This window comes from Trachemys scripta, chromosome 6 (genome assembly GCF_013100865.1).
Source record: "Trachemys scripta elegans isolate TJP31775 chromosome 6, CAS_Tse_1.0, whole genome shotgun sequence".
Taxonomy (NCBI): Eukaryota; Metazoa; Chordata; order Testudines; family Emydidae; genus Trachemys; species Trachemys scripta.
The window spans coordinates 107,311,724-107,332,779 of NC_048303.1; the positions used below are offsets into that span (position 1 = coordinate 107,311,724).

At 41.3% G+C, this 21,056-nt stretch overlaps 1 protein-coding gene across 2 annotated transcripts in view; it reads left to right on the top strand.

Annotated features, from left to right (window-relative positions):
- Positions 1–14,458, top strand: part of GLDC (glycine decarboxylase) — a 69,455-nt gene extending 54,997 nt beyond the window's left edge. The window contains exons 18-25 of one of the 2 annotated variants that reach the window (XM_034774604.1): positions 618–767; positions 2,126–2,238; positions 3,898–4,057; positions 5,725–5,836; positions 7,521–7,616; positions 10,683–10,855; positions 12,970–13,050; positions 13,743–14,458. In XM_034774604.1, the coding sequence (XP_034630495.1) occupies positions 618–767; positions 2,126–2,238; positions 3,898–4,057; positions 5,725–5,836; positions 7,521–7,616; positions 10,683–10,855; positions 12,970–13,050; positions 13,743–13,886 (1,029 nt within the window). In that variant the 3' untranslated portion in view covers positions 13,887–14,458. The remainder of the gene's footprint in view (positions 1–617; positions 768–2,125; positions 2,239–3,897; positions 4,058–5,724; positions 5,837–7,520; positions 7,617–10,682; positions 10,856–12,969; positions 13,051–13,742) is intronic. The other variant, XM_034774605.1, reaches the window with a different exon arrangement.
- Positions 14,459–21,056: the final 6,598 nt, after the last annotated feature.

Sequence of the window (21,056 nt, forward strand, 5' to 3'; positions counted from 1 at the left end):
TTTCCCTGGTACCGTGGGTATTAGACTGACAGTTGTGTGAAAGGTGTCATGCCCCTTTTTATGCCCTTGGCTCCACACACAAGAATGGCAGGGGCACATGTGCTGCCTCGTGGTACTGCCGGCAAAGTCTCTGACTCTACTGCATTGGGTGCACACATACTTGTATGATGGAATGGATGTCTGTGCCATACATCTCGAATGGCCATTGCTGTACAAGCAAGTAACTGTTTTTCATACTACTTTTCCCTCACTATCATTGGTTTAAATTAGTCTTGGTGAAGAACAAACATTTCTACATAGATGCTTCTGAAGGAAAAGTAGAGCTCAACAGCTTTCACTTCAGTAACCAGACATTTGTCATGATAGAAAATTTGCATAAAGTTTTTTTTTTCTTAGAGATCATTAAATTTCCCCAAAGTCTACAACTTAGCACCAAGATCATGTGCCAGGGAGGGTGACTGGCAGTTTCGATTTTGCTGGATGAGATGGGTAAACTTGTTTTCAGCATGTAAAACACTTGTGGTGGTGACAGTAACTACTTGATTTTTATAAAGGATTTTGCTGAAGAGAACTTTGTGACCCTCCAGTAACCTTCGATATTCCCTCCTTTTCTAAAGGTGGATAAGCACAAAGATAACTTGGCAGCCATCATGATCACATACCCATCCACCAATGGTGTGTTTGAAGAGGATATCAGTGATGTGTGTGACCTGATTCACAAACATGGAGGCCAGGTTTACCTAGATGGTGCAAACATGAATGCCCAGGTGTGAATCTGTTAAACCAATTTTAGCTATTTATTGGGGTCGGTGGTGGTAACTTCCAGAGAAACAACAAATGTCAGTTCTCACATTTTCAACTCTACCACAACTTCACCATAAGACTGATATACCATAAATGTTTGGAAAGAAACTGAGGTTACCAAAAACACCAGTAGAAATTGGATGTAAAAAATATTGTCACAGTTCAGGGCAGAAATCAGCATCTCTCTCCGTCCTGACCCAGGGTTTTCAAGGCTGAACAGACCCCTGCCTTGCACTGTGATATTTCCAGCAAGCCAGGCGGCCTAAACAGCCCAGTGTCTGTGCTTTGCTTTCTCTCCAGAGGCTGTGAACAGCATCATTGCCTGCAGTTACAAGTTATCACACAGCTCTTTATAAGCAAGCACATTTATTAAGGTGAAAGTATTGGAGAGAAAACATATTCAAAACAATAAAAGAACCTACATACATACAAAAAAGCTTACCAGAGGTCACCCATCAGTCTTATGAGGCCCTCACAGGTCAAGTCCTTCCATCCCTTTGCAAGTGTTGTTTCCTCTTCAACGGTCCTGTTGACTTGTTGGATCAAAAGAAAGGCCCTGAGAAAGTTAAAACTCGAGCTTTTTATCCAAACGTCATTTCTTTGTCTGTTAGTCTTTGGAGAATCCAGTTTGAAATACTATATGCAAGGCTTCCCAGAAGGTGATACCTCCCTGGAAGGGCTACAACCTGGCTGGTTTGTCTTAATCACCACCTATTATTTTTAGTTCTTGATAGAGCTTTGGTAGCCCTCCCCCATGGAGTAGAACAAAATCATACAAAACCATTAACTTAAAACAATGAATCCCAAAGATACTTAAACTTAGTTCAGTAAGGTCCCATAAAGATATGCAGGAAATTGCTATATGTTACAAATATAATTTAAAATGGGCTACATGCTGAATGACCAGAAGTCTAGTGCGTAGAATTATTTGTAATGTTCTCATTTGCCTCAAAGATGTTTATAAAAAATATCTGAAAGGCCAGAACAGTAAATTGAATTTTAAGTCTAAAGTCCTTTATCTGATCTAGGTGTCTGTTACACATTTAGTTAGGAATTTAACATTTGTTAAAGATGCTAAACCTTCCTATACTTAATGGATATGACCTTGTAAAGGAAAACAAAATTAATCTAATAATTTTAGACTCCCTTTTGCATAGAAAACCAGCACAAATTGAAGAAATGACACTAAAGCATGTTGATAGGTCATTAACAGATGCAACTTTCTCCTAGAGTGTCAAATGGCAGTGATGAGATCAGTTTGTGTATGAAAAATATATTTTCGGAGACAGCATTTGAGCTTTTGGTGGTGATTCTCTGACAGGTGGGTCTGTGTCGCCCTGGAGACTATGGCTCTGATGTCTCTCATTTAAACCTTCACAAAACCTTCTGCATTCCCCATGGAGGAGGAGGACCTGGAATGGGGCCAATTGGAGTGTGAGTATCAGGCTCTAGCTCTTAAATTTACTTTGGAGGAGAAGGGACCCTAGTTAATTGTACATAGCAATTCTATTGAGAGTAAGGGCCACTAGCACTGATTTGGGAGAGGCTTAGTTTTGGCAGTTGTTGTGTACGTTTCTATTCTAAGGCACTTAAGACTGGCATTGTATTGTTGTCTTCATATCACTACTGTGCTCACATATCCCTCAGCCAGTGCATTAGAGTCTTAACAAGCAACCACCCCTTGGTGACTCTGGAGCCAGGCATATCAGAAGTTAGTTTTTAGTTAAATGCTGCTAACAAATCTGCCTCCCTGTGGTAGCGATTCTCCATCTTTTTGTGATGGATTAGCAGATGGATTAGCAGATGGATGCTCCCATAGGTCCCCTTGCACAATCCAGTATCCTGGAAGTTTCTTTTCTAGACTTCTTGTTCACTTCATATTGTTTGTTTGTTTTGTTTTCTCTTACTCCTTAGAAGGCTACATGCTGCTCTGGGTAGGTGGAGTCTTTTACTGGTGACTCCTTGACTAGCTATAAGGAATGTCCCAGCAGTAGGGAAGAGAAGCTTGTGCAGGTGGGCTGATATTGATCCTGGAGTCTGTCTATGCAAGTTGCAGCCATGGTCAGCTGCATTAAAGGGCCTACTTAGGGAGGAAAGGCTGGTGACTTTCAAGGAGAAACTGCATACTTTACCCACAGCTGCTATAAAATGTTGATTGTGGGTGCACATCTGGAGTTGTACAGCTTTCCCAGTCTTTCTTCTAACCCTAAACTTACCCCATCCCTTACTGCATCTCTCTGTTCTACATTTCTTCTCCTTTCACCCATCCCCAATGATTAGTCCAATGTTCCTCAAGTTGGGAAATACCAGTCTGCAGAGATGGTTGGGGTTGGTCCTGTTTTGAGCAGGGGTGGGACTAGAGACTTCCTGAGGTCTCTTCCAACCCTGAGATTCTATGATTCTACGGTGAAGGGAGAGAATTCCATTGTTCTAGAATAATGTGTGCAATGACCTGGTGTTTAGTTTGCAAATAATGAAACCCTAGGCCATGCGCCACATGGAAAATGTGTACTGTGTAAGCAAGTGTGTGTAGACAATCATCCTGCTTGTTAAACCCGTTGACTTCTTCCAACATGAAGGGTCTTAAACGTTTGGTCCTGATAATAGTTACACCACATAAGCAAAACAGATAGGATAAGGAAAGCCATTGCAATAATGGAGTGACACGGGGAACAGCATGATTTTGCTGTAGTCTTGATAATCTGTGCTCAGATCCGGGCAAAAACCAGTCTAGGAAAGAACAAGGATTTGTGTTGGGCTTACATTTGCAACAGTAAATAGGCATGGGTAAGGAACTGGCAATTTAATATGGAACCTCTCACTAGATTACCAGCTCAGATTTATTTTTGAAGTAAGCTATCTTCAGTCTAATCTTTGATGGACTAGTGTCCATCTTGCAAAACTCACCACAGCAATTGATTCCATTTGGAGTGAATGATAAAGGAAATGTAGACTGGCATGGAAATCATTAAAGTGGATTTCTATACTTGATAGTCCTGACAGATTAAAAAAAGAAGTGGGAATCCTCTTCTGAAGCTAGCCAAAATGATTCAGCAATGTGTTTGTTTTAAAATCAATGTATCTGTGTTTCAGGAAGAATCATCTGGTGCCCTATCTGCCTACCCATCCTGTCGTTGCGCTACAGCTTGATAAGGATCAACAGCTTGATAAGGATGCATGCCCTTTGGGTACAATTAGTGCTGCCCCTTGGGGCTCCAGTGCTATATTGCCTATTTCCTGGGCCTATATCAAGGTGCGTAGATTTTCTTCCCCAGCATCAGTTAAGGATCTGTTTATTTTCCCAGTGTGGCATTTCTACATTTGGGAAGTTGAAATTGAGTATTTTAGACCTATCCAACATTCATGCTTTCAAATGGGTTCACAAGGTCATTGCAAATGGTGGCATTGATTCACACATTCTAATTTCAGATACAGTATATGGTAGTCTTGCAAAACGCCCAGGAAAACTTTCTAACCCAAGTACAAAATCTGTTTACTTGCCCTTCACTTCAAGGAGTTATACTTTACTCACATGTCAAAGGAAAAAAATTATTTCACCTGGGCAAGTAGAATGTTCTTAGGCTGTTTAATGCAGTTTTCCCCCAAGAAGACATGCACACAATCCACAAAACAACCAGTGCCTCTGTTAGAAGTCCTAGAGCAGATTTCAGGAATAAATTTCATGTTGGGATTCTTGCTGTCTGTGGGAGTGCTGCTTCTATAGATAGTGAGGACAGTACAATGAACTAGTGCCATAAATGAACATATGCAACTTGTTTAATGTCCTTGTTTGTTGCCTTTTAATATTTCTTGAGGCCAGAGTTATAACCACATGTATAATTAGACTGTATCCAAGAAAGAGGCTTCTCCTCCCACTGTTTCTCAGACTCATCCGATTTTCATGTTCTTCAGGGAGCTTCTTGGCAATAGTAAATTAATTTCTTATTTACAGAATTTCTTACCTACTTTGTCTCAATACGCTGCAGTATTGTGTTCAAAAATGTTAGAATCACTCTGCAGCTAGTAAATGCAACTTTCTTGAAACGTCTTTCTTCAGGAGACAAAAATGGTCTTCAGTGAAATCTTACTAACCTATGAAAATCAAATCTGATTAGCTTTGGTTAGGGTATATGAGAACTTGGCTTTAGTGTTGGTCTATATTCAAATATTTTGGAACACTGAAACTTACTGACACATGGTTAGAATCATGGGCTAATTTAACACTTATTTGGTAAATGCTATTAAAAATGTGCTTCAGATCTTTGAGTTTAAGATGAGCCTAATTTCTATATTTATCCTAAAGATATGTAATGATGCTTGGTATTGTAAGCTGATTCCAATTTTGAAATATTCACACTGGAGCATATTATTTTAAGTGTAGGCATCTCCCTGCTCTTTCATACTGAGAATAGATAATAAACCAGCAGCCACTCTGGCCTGCTCTCCAAATGGAGTGAGAGAGGCTGTGAACAGCATTTTGGAAATCCAGGGGTGCATTTGACCCTGTCACACCAAGCAACTCTCTTCTACCCATTTTAAAGCTATTTAAGGGCTGTGGAAAGTTCCTTGTTTTGTGAATTAGCCTGTTTGCTAAACAGAAAACAAATCCTTATTTGTCTACCAAAATTCCTTCATATGAAGGAACGTGCTCAGTTTGTTTTTTTGTCACTTTAATGTGAAAGAAAACTAAATATCATCCGAGTGTGGTGCTAGAGCTGCTCACGCTAATCATTGAGGAGCATCCGAGCTTTTAGTGAGTCTTGGATTCAGCCCTTCCAAAAGAGGGGTAGGTGAAACAGGAAATGCCGTGTGTGTCAGTGAGTTTATGAACTGACGTGTTAACCTATGAGACTATGTTCCTTGTTTACGGGTAAGGGGTTGTTTCAGACCTGTATTCTGTAGTGTTTTTGCTCTTTTCAGATGATGGGTGGAAAGGGTCTTAAACACGCTTCCGAGATTGCTATATTAAATGCTAACTACATGGCAAAAAGACTAGAGAAACACTACAAAGTCCTTTTCAGAGGGGCAAGAGGCAAGTATTGAGCTTACTTTGTCTCCTGACATTCTGGTTTCTCCCAGCATCTCCTATAGCACTTTGGATTGTAGATGCGGTGTTTACTTTAAACTGATGTGAGGGTTTTCAGTCCCAGCACATATTGAAAAACAGTGCATACACAGGAAAATAACTAGTTAGTGCTAATCCTAGACAGGAGCCAAAATGAAGCTAAGGTATTGGTAGAGGTGAATAGTGCACTTTTGGTAATTAGTTGCAACAATGTTAAAAGTTGTAAATTAATCTTTTGCCTGTCTTTGAACCAGAGACTTCTCCTCAGATTGGCAAGTAAGTCTTATTTTAATTTAAATAGTGGGGGAAAAAAACTGTTAAAAATAGGAAGTCATTGAGGCGAGACTGTAGTAATTCAATATAATATGTAGCACAGTAAGCAAAGAGAATTTTAAATGATTTCTTGTTCAATACCCACTATTTCCACCCTAAAAAATGTCTGTGGTGATGCATGGCTGGTTTAGGAGACTAATCCAGATCTGTTTCAGTTCCCTAACACTTTTGTTATGAAATGTAACCTCTTTGGGGAATGGTTCAGCTAATGCCTACCCACTCTTTTTTCCCCTTAAGGCAGGGCAGAAATTGTGAAAAAATATCAGATTGCAAGTTTCAAGTCAGTAGAAGAAAGATCTTATTTTTGTGACTGCCTCTTCCCTGTTTCAATTGAATGGCATTAAAATGTCCAAAATGCATTCCATATACGCTGTAGCTATGTAAATACTTTACTTTAAAGCGAGTAAAGATTGATTAAAGCTGCTGACAGTATTTTAAAAATGTAGTTCACAGAAATACAAAGCTTAAATCTCAAGTTTTTGAAAGATTCAGAAGTGAAATGCTCAATCTTCTATTCAAGAGTAACTCTATTTTTCTGGAATGGTGGTGGTAATGTAGTTGGGGGTCTCGGGTCACACTTGCACAAAAAGCCTGGAAGAAAGTATTTTCCTCTGGAGAATCCATGATCTTTCCCTTGTTACTCACCCAAGGGCCTGAGATATTAATAATCCTGCTTTTCTGGCAAGGCTGAATACAGGCTTCTTCCTCAGCCCATTAGCAACTCTCAATATTGGTCATTCAAAAAAAATGAGCTACTGTTTTCTTTCAGAATATGAGCATGCTCCTTTCTCAGGACCTGCTGATCTGGGGAGCTTATGAGCCAAACACTAATCATGTGGCAGTACAGTCCTGCTTCATTATTGGACAGGCCTGAAAATGTACTTAACATAACTTGTACAGGAGGAAAGGCATGTACATAATAAGAATATACCTTAGGAGGATATACTCACATATAAGAGGAGCTGCTTTGAGCATTTGTCTGATTCTTCTCTTGCTAAATCTAATGCACTCCAACACAGTGTCGTTTCTGTAAGTGTACCAAGGAAATTTGTTTTTAAAAGTAATCATTTAAAAGTGTGGCGATGGAGAGGCAAGGGAAGGGCAAATAAATATTCAAATACACTTGTAGTTCACATAGTCTCTTAAATGTGCACTTGTGAAACTGCAGTCTCCAACTGGACGGTCCTTGGGCATCCTTGAGATGCGTACTCCATAAAGCCACAGGAACAGAAATGTGGTATTAAAATTGAGGCCAATGTGCAGTTCTGCTCTGTTCTTCAACAAGTGAGATCAGTATGTAACCTTTGTTCACTTACAGGTTATGTAGCTCATGAATTTATTTTGGACGCCAGACCCTTCAAGAAAACAGCAAATGTTGAAGCTGTGGATGTTGCAAAGAGGCTTCAGGACTATGGTGAGAGAGTCCTAAAAGGACATGGCATTTACAGCAGTAAAGACTAAAATTTCTTAAACCTACCTTCAAGGGCTACATTAAGATTCTAGTCCTCTAGTGTTCTGTAGCAACATAGTGGCTCCTATACCACCACCTTCTTATTCCCTTATATTGACTGTTTTTGGACAATCTCCAGCTGCTGGAATGCCGCCTTGGAGCTATGGGCATCTAGCACAGATGCTGTTCTTTGTTGCACCAGGCAAGAGCAAAAGGGGCTTATTGTTAACTTTGCAACCCCCTCCTGGGCTGTGCAGGGCACATGCAGACAGGATCTGAGGATCTGGCTTAGTTCAAGAACTTTGTGGGATTCAAACATGGTTAAACCTCTGTATGGAAAATGGGAGCATCTATAGTTATGTTAAATAGTTTAAATCCTTAAACTTTTCTTATGCTTCATGGCACAGGTCAGCCACTGATGGAGGTTAGGAAGAAACTTCCACTGTGGGCAAAGTATTCCTTAATTAGCCATTATGCAATTTCTTGCACCTTCCTGAAGCATCCACAACTGGCTACTGTCAGACAAGATACTGGACTACATGGACCGCTGTCACTGGTCTGATCCTTTATAGCAACTGTTATGTTCCTAAGTTAACATGGGCAGCTGTCACTAAAATGCCATCCTGTAAGAGATTCTCAGTAAAATAACAAAAATTCTAAAAAAAATCTGTGTTAGTCTGGATCTGTAAAAAGCGACAAAAGGTCTGACGAAGTGGTTATTTACCCATGAAAGCTTATGCTCCAATACGTTTGTTAGTCTATAAGGTGCCAAAGGACTCTTTGTCGCTTTCAATAAAATAACTAATCCTAAAATCAGTTTTAACTGTTTGGTACCAGGAAAAAAATCCTTCCTGCTCGCTGTAGTGATCTGCTTCTGTCCGCGAAAGGGCACATTACACCATTTGAAAATAGATAGGTAATGGCTTCAGTATTTATGATGTGGATCCATCTGGTTGGTAGAAATTCCCGTTGAGCTTCTTCCAAGATGGCTTATAGACCTGGCTTACTTAAAAATAGAGACAACCGGACAGTTACTAGCCTACTCCTTTTACCTCACCCAATCCCTCCTACAGTGGTGCTATCTTCCTTTTGCTTGGTGCCCCATGTCTGCACCAATGTTCCCTCTATTTTTTTCCACCCATGTGCGGAATACATTTTGTTAAATGTTCCAAGGTAATGTGTGAATGTGCACCACTAGTAGAAACAGAAAACCTAGATACTGTAAAAGCTGTTTACTGGTTGGTGAAGTGCCAGATAAAGCTCTATGAACTGGCATTTTCTGATCTTCCAGTTTATGGTCTGGTTGGTGTGGGGCCGGCAGAGGGTTGGGGGGGAAGGAGAGGGTGCAGGGCACAGGCTCGGGGAGGGAGGGTGGATGTGGGAGGGGCCTCGGGGCAGCAGGTTGGGGTGCAGGATCCAGAGGGCGCTCAGCTCAGGCCGGTCCCCACAAGGGGCAATCTGTCCCGGTTGCTCCTAGGCAGAGGCGCAGCAGGGGGCTCCGCATGCTGCCCCCCTGCCCCACCCTGAGCGCTAGCTCTGCAGCTCCAATTGGCTAGGAACCACGGCCAATGGGAGTTGCGGGGGTGGCGTAGGCAGAGCACAAAGCAGGCTGCCGTGCCTCCGCCTAGCAGCTGGGACAAAAACTGTGGGGAGCTGCCCGAGGTGAGCGCCACCCTGGATCCCACACCCTCTCCCGTGCCCCAAGCCACCTCCTGCACTCAAACTGCCTCCCAGAGCCTGCGCCCCGCCCCACCCCCCCTGCCCTCCTCAGCCACGCACCAAAACACTCTCCTTCTTAGTTAACTGGCATTTTTCACTTACCGGCACCCCCATTCCCCTAACATGCTGGATAAAACTGCTTTTACTGTATAATATATATTTTTAAAAAGTTACCAATAGGGATAATTACTCTAGCCAGCACAAGTTAGGCATTTTAGAACTCACTACTCAAAGAATTAAGTGTAAGAGCGAGATAAAAATTATGAAATGCACAGACCAGTCAAAAAACTAAAATAACAGCACTTTGAAAGAATAAAATTACAGAGAATATATGTACATTGCAGGAAGTACCAAGAAGTAACAACAAGTGTTGGGAGGTGTGTGTGTGTGTGTGTGTGTGTGTGTGTGTGTGTGTGTGTGTGTGTGTGTGTGTGTGTGTGTGTGTGTGTGTGTGTGTGTGTGTGTGTGAGAGAGATTTGGCTGGTGGGGAAGTCTCTGAGACTGTGTGCTGTCTCTTTAAGGCACACATTCACCTGAAGGCTTGTTGAGAGCTGGTGTGAGTCCTGAGCCATCCCCTCTACCCTTGTTTGTGGAGATGGAGTACAGGGGCTGGGGGAGGGAGACACCTTGACATCAGCACCCTCCTTTCGCTTCCTCCCTCCCCCCACATAGCCAGGAGGAGGGTCCCAGCAGCAGCTGCTTGAGGGGGGGAAAACACCTGGACACATTCTGTTGGATTTGCCTGGCTCTGCTAATCAACTATGGCACATTTGAATCTGTCCTGGGCAGCCTCCCAACTGCGCAGCTTACAGGGAACAGAAGGTCTGCACCATTCTCAACTTTCATAATCTGTCTGACAGCCTGTCATAAGAGAGGGTGAAAAAGTGACTGACTGCAAGGATGGATGTGAAGGGAAGAAGCCAGAAATATTGCTTTTGGGAAGAAATTATTTGCTTTGAACACCAGACCAAAAAGAAGGTCAAGGATTCAGGCTTTCACATCTCATGTAGTCAGAAGACTTCTGGCTTTCTATGTACTGTAGACAATACTATGAAATTGGTGGTTTTCCTTTTGGACTGAGACTAGTGTGCTTTGAGATTTTAACTTCTGACATATATGCCCTCTGGCATGTTGCCCAGCTGTACGTTTTTTAGTCTGTTGACACCAACGAGTGAAGGTCTGTGTAAAGCAACTGTAATTAAGAACTCTCTTTTTCAGCTTTTATGAAAACCAAACACAGCAGTTGCTGGTTAATACTCTTACTGGTTTACAAGTACTCTGTAATCACTGATGGGATTCCTTTTTATTCAGGCTTCCATGCTCCAACAATGTCCTGGCCAGTGGCAGGGACCCTTATGGTTGAACCAACAGAATCTGAAGACAAAGCAGAGCTGGACAGATTTTGTGATGCAATGATCAACATTCGTCAAGAAATTGCTGAAATAGAGGAAGGCAGAATGGACTCCAGGGTTAACCCATTAAAGGTGAGTTGACATGCAGACCAACTTCACAACGCCACTGTCAAGGCTGGATCCCCACTTTGAACTTTAGGGTACAAATGTAGGGGCCTGCATGAAAACTTCTAAGCTTAACTACCAGCTTAGCTCTGGTTCAGCTGCCACCATTTCAATGGATTCCATTCCTGGGAAACCTTGAAAAACCTTCACCAAATCCCTGGTGAATAAAAATCCAAACCCCTTGGATCTTAAAACAAGGAGAAATTAACCATTCCCCCTCCTTCCTCCCACCAACTCCTGGTGAATACAGTTCCAACCCCCCTGGGATCTACAACAGGGAGAAATTAACCATCCCCCCTCCTTCCTCCCACCAACTCCTGGTGAATCAAGATCCAAACCCCTTGGATCTTAAAACAAGGAAAAATCAATCAGGTTCTTAAAAAGAAGGCTTTTAATTAAAGAAAAAGGTAAAAATCATCTCTGTAAAATCAGTATGGAAATTAACCTTACAGGGTAATCAAACTTAAAGAGCTCAGAGGACTCCCCTCTTGTCTCAGGTTCAAAGTACAGCAAACAAAGATAAACACTCTGGTAAAAGGTACATTTACAAGTTGAGAAAAACAAAGGAAAACTAACACACCTTGCCTGGCTATTTACTTACAAGTTTGAAATAGGAGAGACTTGTTTAGAAAGATGTGGAGAACCTGGATTGATGTCTGGTCCCTCTCAGTCCCGAGAAAGAACACACTCCCAAACAAAGAACACAAACAACAGCCTTCCCCCCCCAAGATTTGAAAGTATCTTGTCCCCTTATTGGTCCTTTAGGTCAGATGCCAGCCAGGTTACCTGAGCTTCTTAACCCTTTACAGGGAAAAGGATTTTGGAGTCTCTGGCCAGGAGGGGTTTTATAGTACTGTACACAGGACAGCTATTACCCTTCCCTTTATAGTTATGACAGCCACTGTCTCCATTGCTGCTGTTTGAAGTCATCTTATTTGTAGTGCTACCAAAAAAAATCTGAAATTTTCAGTACTGTAGGAAACTTATTGTATGCAAATGAGAATATGAAACAGTGAAGGAATAAAACATTGATTGATGTGCAAATCTGAGTGAATATTGGTCTAAATTTCACAGATCTTTGGTGCATTTAAAGGGTTCCATCAACTTAAATGCTTTTCCCTGAAATCTTTTAGACTTGACCTAGTCAGAAGTCCTGTCTACTATGGTGACTATCTTATAGACTGGAGAAAAAATTCTGAAAAGTTTGTGAACAGTGTTTATATTATTTTAGTTTTTCATGTTTGTATTTTTTTGGTCTTTTACATAGTAATGGGTGAATGACACTCACTTATTCAGAGGAGGCAACCAACCCCAAAACTTGATCATAAAAATTGGAAGAGGCACTTGAGCACATATAGTACTCAAAACTACCTATAACTCATCTTTGAAAACTCATTCTATGTTTCAAGTTGACTGCACCTTCTCTAATGTTGCACTGGGCTTTTAAATATCTGACTTATTTTTTCTTTGTATTGGGGTTGTAACCACATTGGTTCCAGGAGATGAGAGACAAGGTAATATCCCCTATGGATCAACTTTGGTTGGTGAAAGAGAAGCTTTTGAGCTGCACAGAGCTCTTAGACCTGAAGAAGACTCGGTGTAGCTTGAAGTCTCTCTCTCGCCCCCTCTCCTCCTCCTCCTCCCCCAAAGTTAAATGGGTTGGAACTTGTACTGTAATTGGAATGAGGAATACAGCTGCCAAACACCAAAGTTATGGAGTGGAGAAGAATCTGATTACTGCTATTGTTCTTGTATTCAGAAATCTAGCAAGGCAGAAGAAACAAAAATTCATGGCCACAACTATAACCAGTTGCCTATTTTATTTTCATCTCTGAAGTAATGTAAACTCTATAGTAAAGCTGAAAAAAAAATATATGGATATTCTGAATCACTTCAGTCCATTTCCTTTTTTAAATCCGTCTTTCGTTTGTTGATTAAACATGCTGTATCTTCTCCGCACTAATCTGAACTATTGAAGATGTTGTATCAGCAACATATGGATTTGTGGGGGTTGGTAGACTGAAATGTTTCACTGAATCCAGTTCTCCTGCATGTTTTAACTAGCTTTTATGCTGTTGTAGATGTCGCCACACACTCTGACTTGCATTACGTCCCCTAACTGGGATCGTCCTTATTCCAGAGAGGTAGCAGCTTTCCCACTAGTAAGTAGCTATTTAATCTTAGTATCTCTTAATTACCAATGTTCATTAGTTTGTGGCTGTTCTTGGTTGTTAGTCTGGCAATATCTCTTGAGCCTAGACATGGAGAATATTTTTGTAAGCCCAACTAATCTAATTCATATTTATCCTATTTACATACTTTCATTTAATGGTTTAGATATGATCTATAGCAAGTGTACTATTTTCCTTTCACTAAACAGGGAGATAAGTACTGTTTTACTTCAGCATTCTGCAAAACCTGCTCTCTACCTACCTTACCCTGGCTTTCTAACACCTCACCCTTACCCCTGAGAGAAGCTAGGTAGGAATCCCCTCAGTTCCATTCCTTCTGTGCAAGGTTTTCTGTGTTACAGTAGTGCTAGGATCCCTAATAAAAGATCAGAGTTCTATGGAGTTAGGCACTACACAGACTCCATCGCAAAGAACTCTGTTTAGATTCTGGCAAGATGCTGACTGATGGGGAGGGGGAAGTTGTTTGCTTTACAGTCCTATGAGGCCCTTTTGAGATGAGGAATGCAAGCTTATACTGCTATAGGGCACTCTGGAGTCTTTCAAAGGAGCAGGCAGACCTTTGATCTTATGTTTGGATACCTAAATGATGCTAGTGCATCCTGGGTAGACATTGAGCTAATGAATAGTATCTCACCAATTCTAAACACGTTTTCTGTATTTAGCCATTTGTGAAGCCTGAAAGCAAATTTTGGCCCACAATTGCTCGAATCGATGACATCTATGGAGATCAGCATCTGGTTTGTACCTGCCCACCAATGGAAGTCTATGAATCTCCCTTTTCTGAACAGAAGAGAGCATCCTCCTAGGTCTTACCACTTTATTTCCAGGTGGCTGGATTCATGCCTTACCACTGCATTTCAGTTCGCCATGACGGCGTTTTTTCCCTGCACCCGATAAGGGGATATTTATACTATGTATATTTTTGTAATCTCCATACTGTTAATTGAACTGCTGCTCAGTTAAAATGTAAATACAATCACTATAGTAGGTGGAAGCAAACTGAGTTGATTCAGTACCTCAGTATCGAAAGCAGTTAATGTTACAGTTGCCTTGATTCAGCACCTTTTGTCTTCTGTTCAGAGCGATGACCTCCTCTTTGTGCGCTAAGGACTTTAAATAATAACATAGAATTTTTCAAGGTTGTAAGGAAAGCTGAATAATTTTTATTCCAGGTATTTCATATGACAGTAACCATTAAATATTAACTGCTACAGTAATTGTTTACATTTTGTATAAGCACAGGAAGTAGATTGTTGTTAATGTACCTAATCTGTTACCACTGACTGTGGTGGAGGTAATTGTTTAATAATAAACTGTGGTATTTTTGTTTTTTTACCTGTCAATGCTTATATTCCAATAAAGTCCACTAGAGTTTGAAGAATGGCTTTTTGGGGGGTCTGGCTTTTCCCAGTCTAATTTTTCTTTTGGTATTGAGTTGTCCAAGATGCCAGAAGAGATGTAGATCCTACAAGAAGTGAAAGCTGCTGTCAAATCTGTTTGAGATACTACCAAAAAAACATATCAAAGTAATTTATTCAACTTCTGTGCCCATCTCCCAGTAATAAAAGTGCCTTCTTTCTGTCCCCTGGTCCTCTCCCCAGGTCTTTCGTAATGAAAAGACACAATAGTATATCCCTTAAATAAATTAAAATCAAGCTTTTATGGAGGTGCTGAAGAGTTGCAACCTGAACTATTGTTTGGGTACTGTGGTGATGGGAGCCATATAATTAGGGCCTTGTGTAATTTTTTTTTAAGAAAATTAATGACAAAATGGCAAAGTATTGAGTTTCATGGCATTTGCACAGAATGACCTGTACAAATAGTCAATTGCGAGGCTGGAATGACACTGACTAAAATTGACTCAGGTTACTGATAAAATTCATTCCCTCCTTGAGAGCTTCCTTAAAAAAAAAAAAAAAAAAATTCAGTGTTTGGGAGTATTTTCACAATTTCAGTGCCCTCTATGAAATCATGTTACACAGGGCCATACATATAATTATCTGTATCTGGCAAATGAAACATTACAGTTAAAGATTGGGGGGTAGGGAAAGGGAAGGTGTTTTTTTTTTTTTAATCTTAGTCCCTTTACAATGTGACATTCATATCAACAATACTTTTGAGGTGCAAATTTTTTTTCCAGATTTTTTCACTGGAAGGTGTGATTAGCTCAATTACAGCACCTACAGTTTCACCTCAACATGAAACAATGAAAAACTAAACAATAGCAGAACTAAAAATAACCTTCACTTGAAAATGTGTCTCTTACAATAGACACTAGATCTACTAAAGGGTCTCCATCCTATATCTTAGACCTCCACTTTTACCCACTATCCCTTTTACAAGTTGGTCTGCTCTTGCTCTGAAATGTCTCCATAGATTCCCTAGTCTGAGTAGTGTTCAGTGATGTACCCCAAAGTATTCAAACCCGTGAAGCCAAACTAGGTGTGACTTCAGTAGGCACAGGGATTATTCTTAAAATGGAAGCATGCAGAATCCCCATCAGTTTTTAATCTTGCATCTGCCCTCTGAATTTGGGGCTGCTGCTTTTTGTGCACAGATGTTTAGTTGTTTGACACATCCCAGGAGCACTTCTGCCACTCTACTTATCAATGCATTGTTAGCTTCTCTAAACACTGTAGTGATGATTTTTAAAATGGAAAAAAATATACATCAAGTTTTGCTGCCATTACCTGAAAGTGAGATCACTTCCTGGCTTTGGACTTCTGGGTGCAGATCTACGAAAGACCTGAGCTCTCTTCACAATTGAATTTCCATTGTAGTTAGGGAGAGCCCTGTTTTTCCACAAAATATTGGGCTATGGTATTCTGTTGATGATGAAAGGATCCCCAGAAACTGTATTCTGGAAATGTTGTTAGTTAATCTTTAATAGGAAAAAGGCTACTTATAATTCTCACCCCCTCCTGCTGAATCAGAGCTCCTGGCATTTTATAATTTTGTATTCAATTGTACAGTAGTCAATTGTAGAAACAGAAATGTTGGAGTCACTCCAGTTCATGAGTAGAACTACAACCAGGTAGACGTGCTAATTATATGGAATTAAGCCATGGAGACCAATTATGCTCAATGGGTGAAGCACCCTACTCTCTAAACTATTTCCTGCAAACTAGTCTAAGCTGTTCTCTCTAGCCATGTCTAGAGTAGGAAAATAGATAGTTATCCATCTTTGCAAATACTAGCTTGTTTTTAAGGATGGCTCTCTCAACTGTAGAAATGTCCAGTGTGGATAGGGTTAGTTCAAGATAGAGGATAGATTCCTGCAATTGAAGCTAGATTTCTTTGCTGTTATAGTGCCAATATACATAGATTAGGTTATCAATAGATACTGTCTTCCTTTACAAATATTTCAACTTGTCTAAAATGGTAACTCCATAATATATTCCATGGGGATGTGAAGTGACAAAAGCTGAATTTACATTTTGAAGTCACTATTGTACATCTTAGTGCAATGAAAGTGCAGTGGTTATAATTATCAGGTTACCATAGATGATTAATCACAGTTAACTCACATGATTAACTCAAATATTAATTGTGGTTTAAAAAAATAATTGTGATTAATCGCACTGTTAAACAGAATACCAATGGAAAATTACATTATTTGAGGTTTTTCTACATTTTCAAATATCAATTTCACTTACAACAAAGAATACAAAGTGTACAGTGCTCACTTTATATTTTTTATTACAAATGGTTGCACTGTAAAAATGATATAGTATTTTTCAGTTCACCTCATACAAGTACTGTAGTGGAACCTCTTTATCATGAAAGTGCAATTTACAAATGTAGTTTGTTACATAACTGCACTCAAAAACAAAACAATGTAAAACTTTAGAACCTATGAGTCCACTCAGTCCTACTTGTTCAGCCAATCACTAAGAGAAACACATTTGTTTACATTTACAGTAGATAATACAGCCCACTTCTTAATTACGTCCTCTGAAAGTGAGAACAGGCCCTTCACATGGCACTGTTGTAGCTGGTGTCGCAAGATATTTACATGCCAGATGCGCTAAAGATTCGTATGCCTCTTCATGCTTCGGGTATCATTCCAGAGGAGACACTTCCATGCTGATGCAGCAAAGAGTCCTGTGGCACCTTATAGACTAACAGACGTATAGGAGCATGAGCTTTCGTGGGTGAATACCCACTTCTTCGGATGCATGTAGCCAGACTAACCCGGCTACCCCTTTGATACTTGATTCCATGCTGATGACGCTCATTAAAAAAATAATGCGTTAATTAAATGTATGACTGAACTGCTTGGGGGAGAACTGTTTGTCTCCTACTCTTTTTTACCTGCATTCTGCCATATATTTCATGTTATAGCAGTCTTGGATGATGACCCAGCACGTCTGTTTTAAAAACGCTTTCACTGCAAATTTGACACAATGCAAAGAAGATACCAATGTTAAACCTTGGGTAGAGTGCTATAGCTATCTTTAGAAATTTAAGAATCTGCAGTGCCTTCCAAAATCTGAGAAGGATGAGGTGTGGCTCATGCTTTCAGAAGTCTTAAAAGAGCAACACACTGATGCAGAAACTACAGAAGCTGAACCACCAAAAAAGAAAATCAACTTTCTGCTGGTGGCATCTGACTCAAATGATAAAAATGAACATGCGTTGGTCCGCACTGCTTTGGATAGTTAACGAGCAGAACCAGTCTTCTGCAAATGTAAACAAACGTGTTTCTCTTAGCCATTGGCTGAACAAGAAGTAGGACTGATTGGACTTCTAGGCTCTAAAGTTTTACATTGTTTTGTTTTAGAATGCAGGGTTTTTTTGTCCATAATTCTACATTTGTAAGTTCAACTTTCATGATAAAAAGATTGCACTACAGTACTTGTATTAGATGAATTGAAATATACTATTTTTGTTTTTTACAGCAAATATTTGTAATCAAAAATAAATATAAAGTGAGCATGGTACACTTTGTATTTTGTGTTATAATTGAAATCAATACACTTGAAAATGTAGAAAACATCCAAAAATATTTAAATAAATGGTATTCTAGTGTTGTTTACAGTGCGATTAATTTTTAAATCACACAATTAATTGCGATTAATTTTTTAAATCACTTTACAGCCCTAATGAAAAGGTGTATTTCAACCCTATTTACTCTGTTTTTTCAGATTGTCCCTTTGTCCTGAAACTTTCCAAACTTGGTCATTGCTTCAAGGAGTCTTTGGAAAAATCCAAGCTCAATATATTCCACCACTTGAATTTTTTGGGCTTTCTAGTGGTTTTACAAGTATTAAGCATCTGACACTCCTGTGAAGTAGACAGGGAGTTAAGTGCATCTCTCAAACTGAATTGAGTCTGGGCACAACTGGAAATAGAATCCAGAAATACTTCTGTACTGGGCTCTAACTACCAGATTCCTACCAATAGTAATGCAGTGCTCAGGTTGCATATTTGAAATCAAGAAATGTAAAACTTGTTTCCATTGTACTGCCAACTTGGCCACATTGCATACAGGCAGCATTCTTATTATTCAGACTGAAACGTGAAACTTGATCTTTAGTGGAGAAGTTAATGGTACTGTGGGGACTATTTTGCATTTCTTGATTGTTTTGTATTCAAATACACAAATGAATCATAGTTACAAAGCCTGTATTTCTGCAAACTTAGCAAAAAAGAAATTCTATATTATTTGCATGTATTCACGATAAAAGAAAATAACTGAGGAATTCTAAATAAGTGAATTACGTACATATACCCAAGCCTCTTTACAAAAAAACTCCATCATCCCATCCACCAAGAAACAAATAATTATTTATAACCCTGCAGTGGTGATGCTAGAATTGAGGCTCAGGGACAACTTTATTTTTAAATCCCTTTAACACAAATTTTGTTTCTAAATTTCAGACTTATACTTTACATAGCACTGAAAAAAGACGGTTACTCACCGTTGTAACTGTTGTTCTTCGAGATGTGTTGCTCATATCCATTCCATTAGGTGTGTGCGCGCCGCGTGCACGATCGTCGGAAGATTTTCTACCCTAGCAACACCGGCGGGTCGGCTGTGGAGCCCCCTAGAGTGGCGCCTTCATGGCGCTGAATATATACCCCAGCCGACCCGGCGCCCCCTCAGTTCCTTCTTGCCGGCTACTCCGACAGTGGGGACGGGGGGCGGGTTTGGAATGGATATGAGCAACACATCTCGAAGAACAACAGTTACAACGGTGAGTAACCGTCTTTTCTTCTTCGAGTGCTTGCTCATATCCATTCCATTAGGTGACTCCCAAGCCCAACTTAGGTGGTGGGGTCGGAGTGAGACATTGCTGTGTGCAAAACCGCTGACCCGAATGCAGCATCGTCCCTGGACTGCTGCACTAGTGCATAGTGAGCTGTAAACGTATGGACTGATGACCAAACCGCCGCTCTACAAATGTCCTGTATCGGAACATGTGCCAGGAAAGCAGTCGAGGAGGCTTGGGCCCTCGTGGAGTGAGCGGTGAGGTGCGGTGCTGAGACACCTGCCAGGTCATAGCAAGTCCGGATGCAAGACGTAATCCAGGAGGATAGGCGTTGTGAGGAGACCGGTGAGCCTTTCATTCGGTCGGCCACCGCAACGAAGAGTTGCGTCGTCTTTCTAAAGTGCTTTGTGCGGTCAATATAGAAGGCCAGGGCCCTTCGCACGTCCAGGGAATGCAAACGTTGATCCTGGCGAGTGGCATGTGGTTTGGGATAAAAGACCGGGAGAAATATGTCCTGGTTGATATGAAACGGAGAAACCACCTTAGGGAGAAAGGCAGGATGTGGACGAAGCTGCACTTTATCCTTATGGAAAACGGTATAAGGGGGCTCGGATGTAAGCGCCCTGAGTTCAGAAACGCGCCTTGCTGAGGTGATGGCTACGAGGAAGGCTGTCTTCCAGGATAGGTACAGAAGTGAACAGGTGGCCAGTGGCTCGAATGGAGGACCTGTGAGTTTAGAGAGAACCAGATTGAGATCCCACGTCGGGACGGGATGACGCTGTTGTGGGTACGTCCGGTCTAAGCCCTTGAGGAATCTAACAACCATCGGGTTAGAGAATACCGAGGACGCGAGTTCCCCTGGGTGAAAGGCCGATATAGCGGCCAGGTGAACTCTAATTGAAGATATCGCCAACCCTTGCCGTTTTAGGGAGAGGAGATATTCCAATATGAGAGGAATGGGTGCCTGCAACGGGGACGTGGCTCGTTGTTCGCACCAACAGGAGAACCGTTTCCACTTGGCCAGGTACGTGGTCCGTGTTGAGGGTTTTCTACTGCTCAGCAGAATCTGTTGGACAGAGTGCGAGCATTGCCGCTCTGCCTGGGTGAACCATGGAGCAGCCACGCTGTGAGGTGGAGTGATTGCAGGTCGGGGTGACGCAGCCGACCGTGGTCCTGAGATATGAGATCCGGACATAATGGAAGCGGGATCGGTGTCTGAACCGAGAGCTCCAACAGTGTGGTGTACCAATGTTGTCTCGGCCACGCTGGAGCAATCAGAATTACCTGTGCCTGGTCTCTGCGCAATTTGAGCAGTACCTTGTGGACCAGAGGAAACGGAGGGAAGGCATAAAACAGGTGGTCTTTCCAGGGAAGGAGAAACGCATCCGAGAGGGAGCCCGGAGCTCGACCTTGTAGGGAGCAGAACATGTGGCACTTCCTGTTGTCTCGGGATGCAAACAGGCCTATCTGGGGAAACCCCCACTTCTGGAAGACGGAATGTATGATGTCCGGACGGATAGACCACTCGTGTGTCTGGAAGGACCTGCTGAGTCGGTCCGCCAGAGTGTTCTGGACTCCAGGGAGGAACGATGCCGTGAGATGGATTGAGTGGGCGATGCAGAAGTCCCACAGGCGAATGGCCTCTTGGCATAGAATTGACGAACGTGCTCCTCCTTGCTTGTTGATGTAAAACATGGCCGTGGTGTTGTCGATGAGAACCAACACACAGCGGCCACGTAGGAGATTGAGGAATGCCTGGCA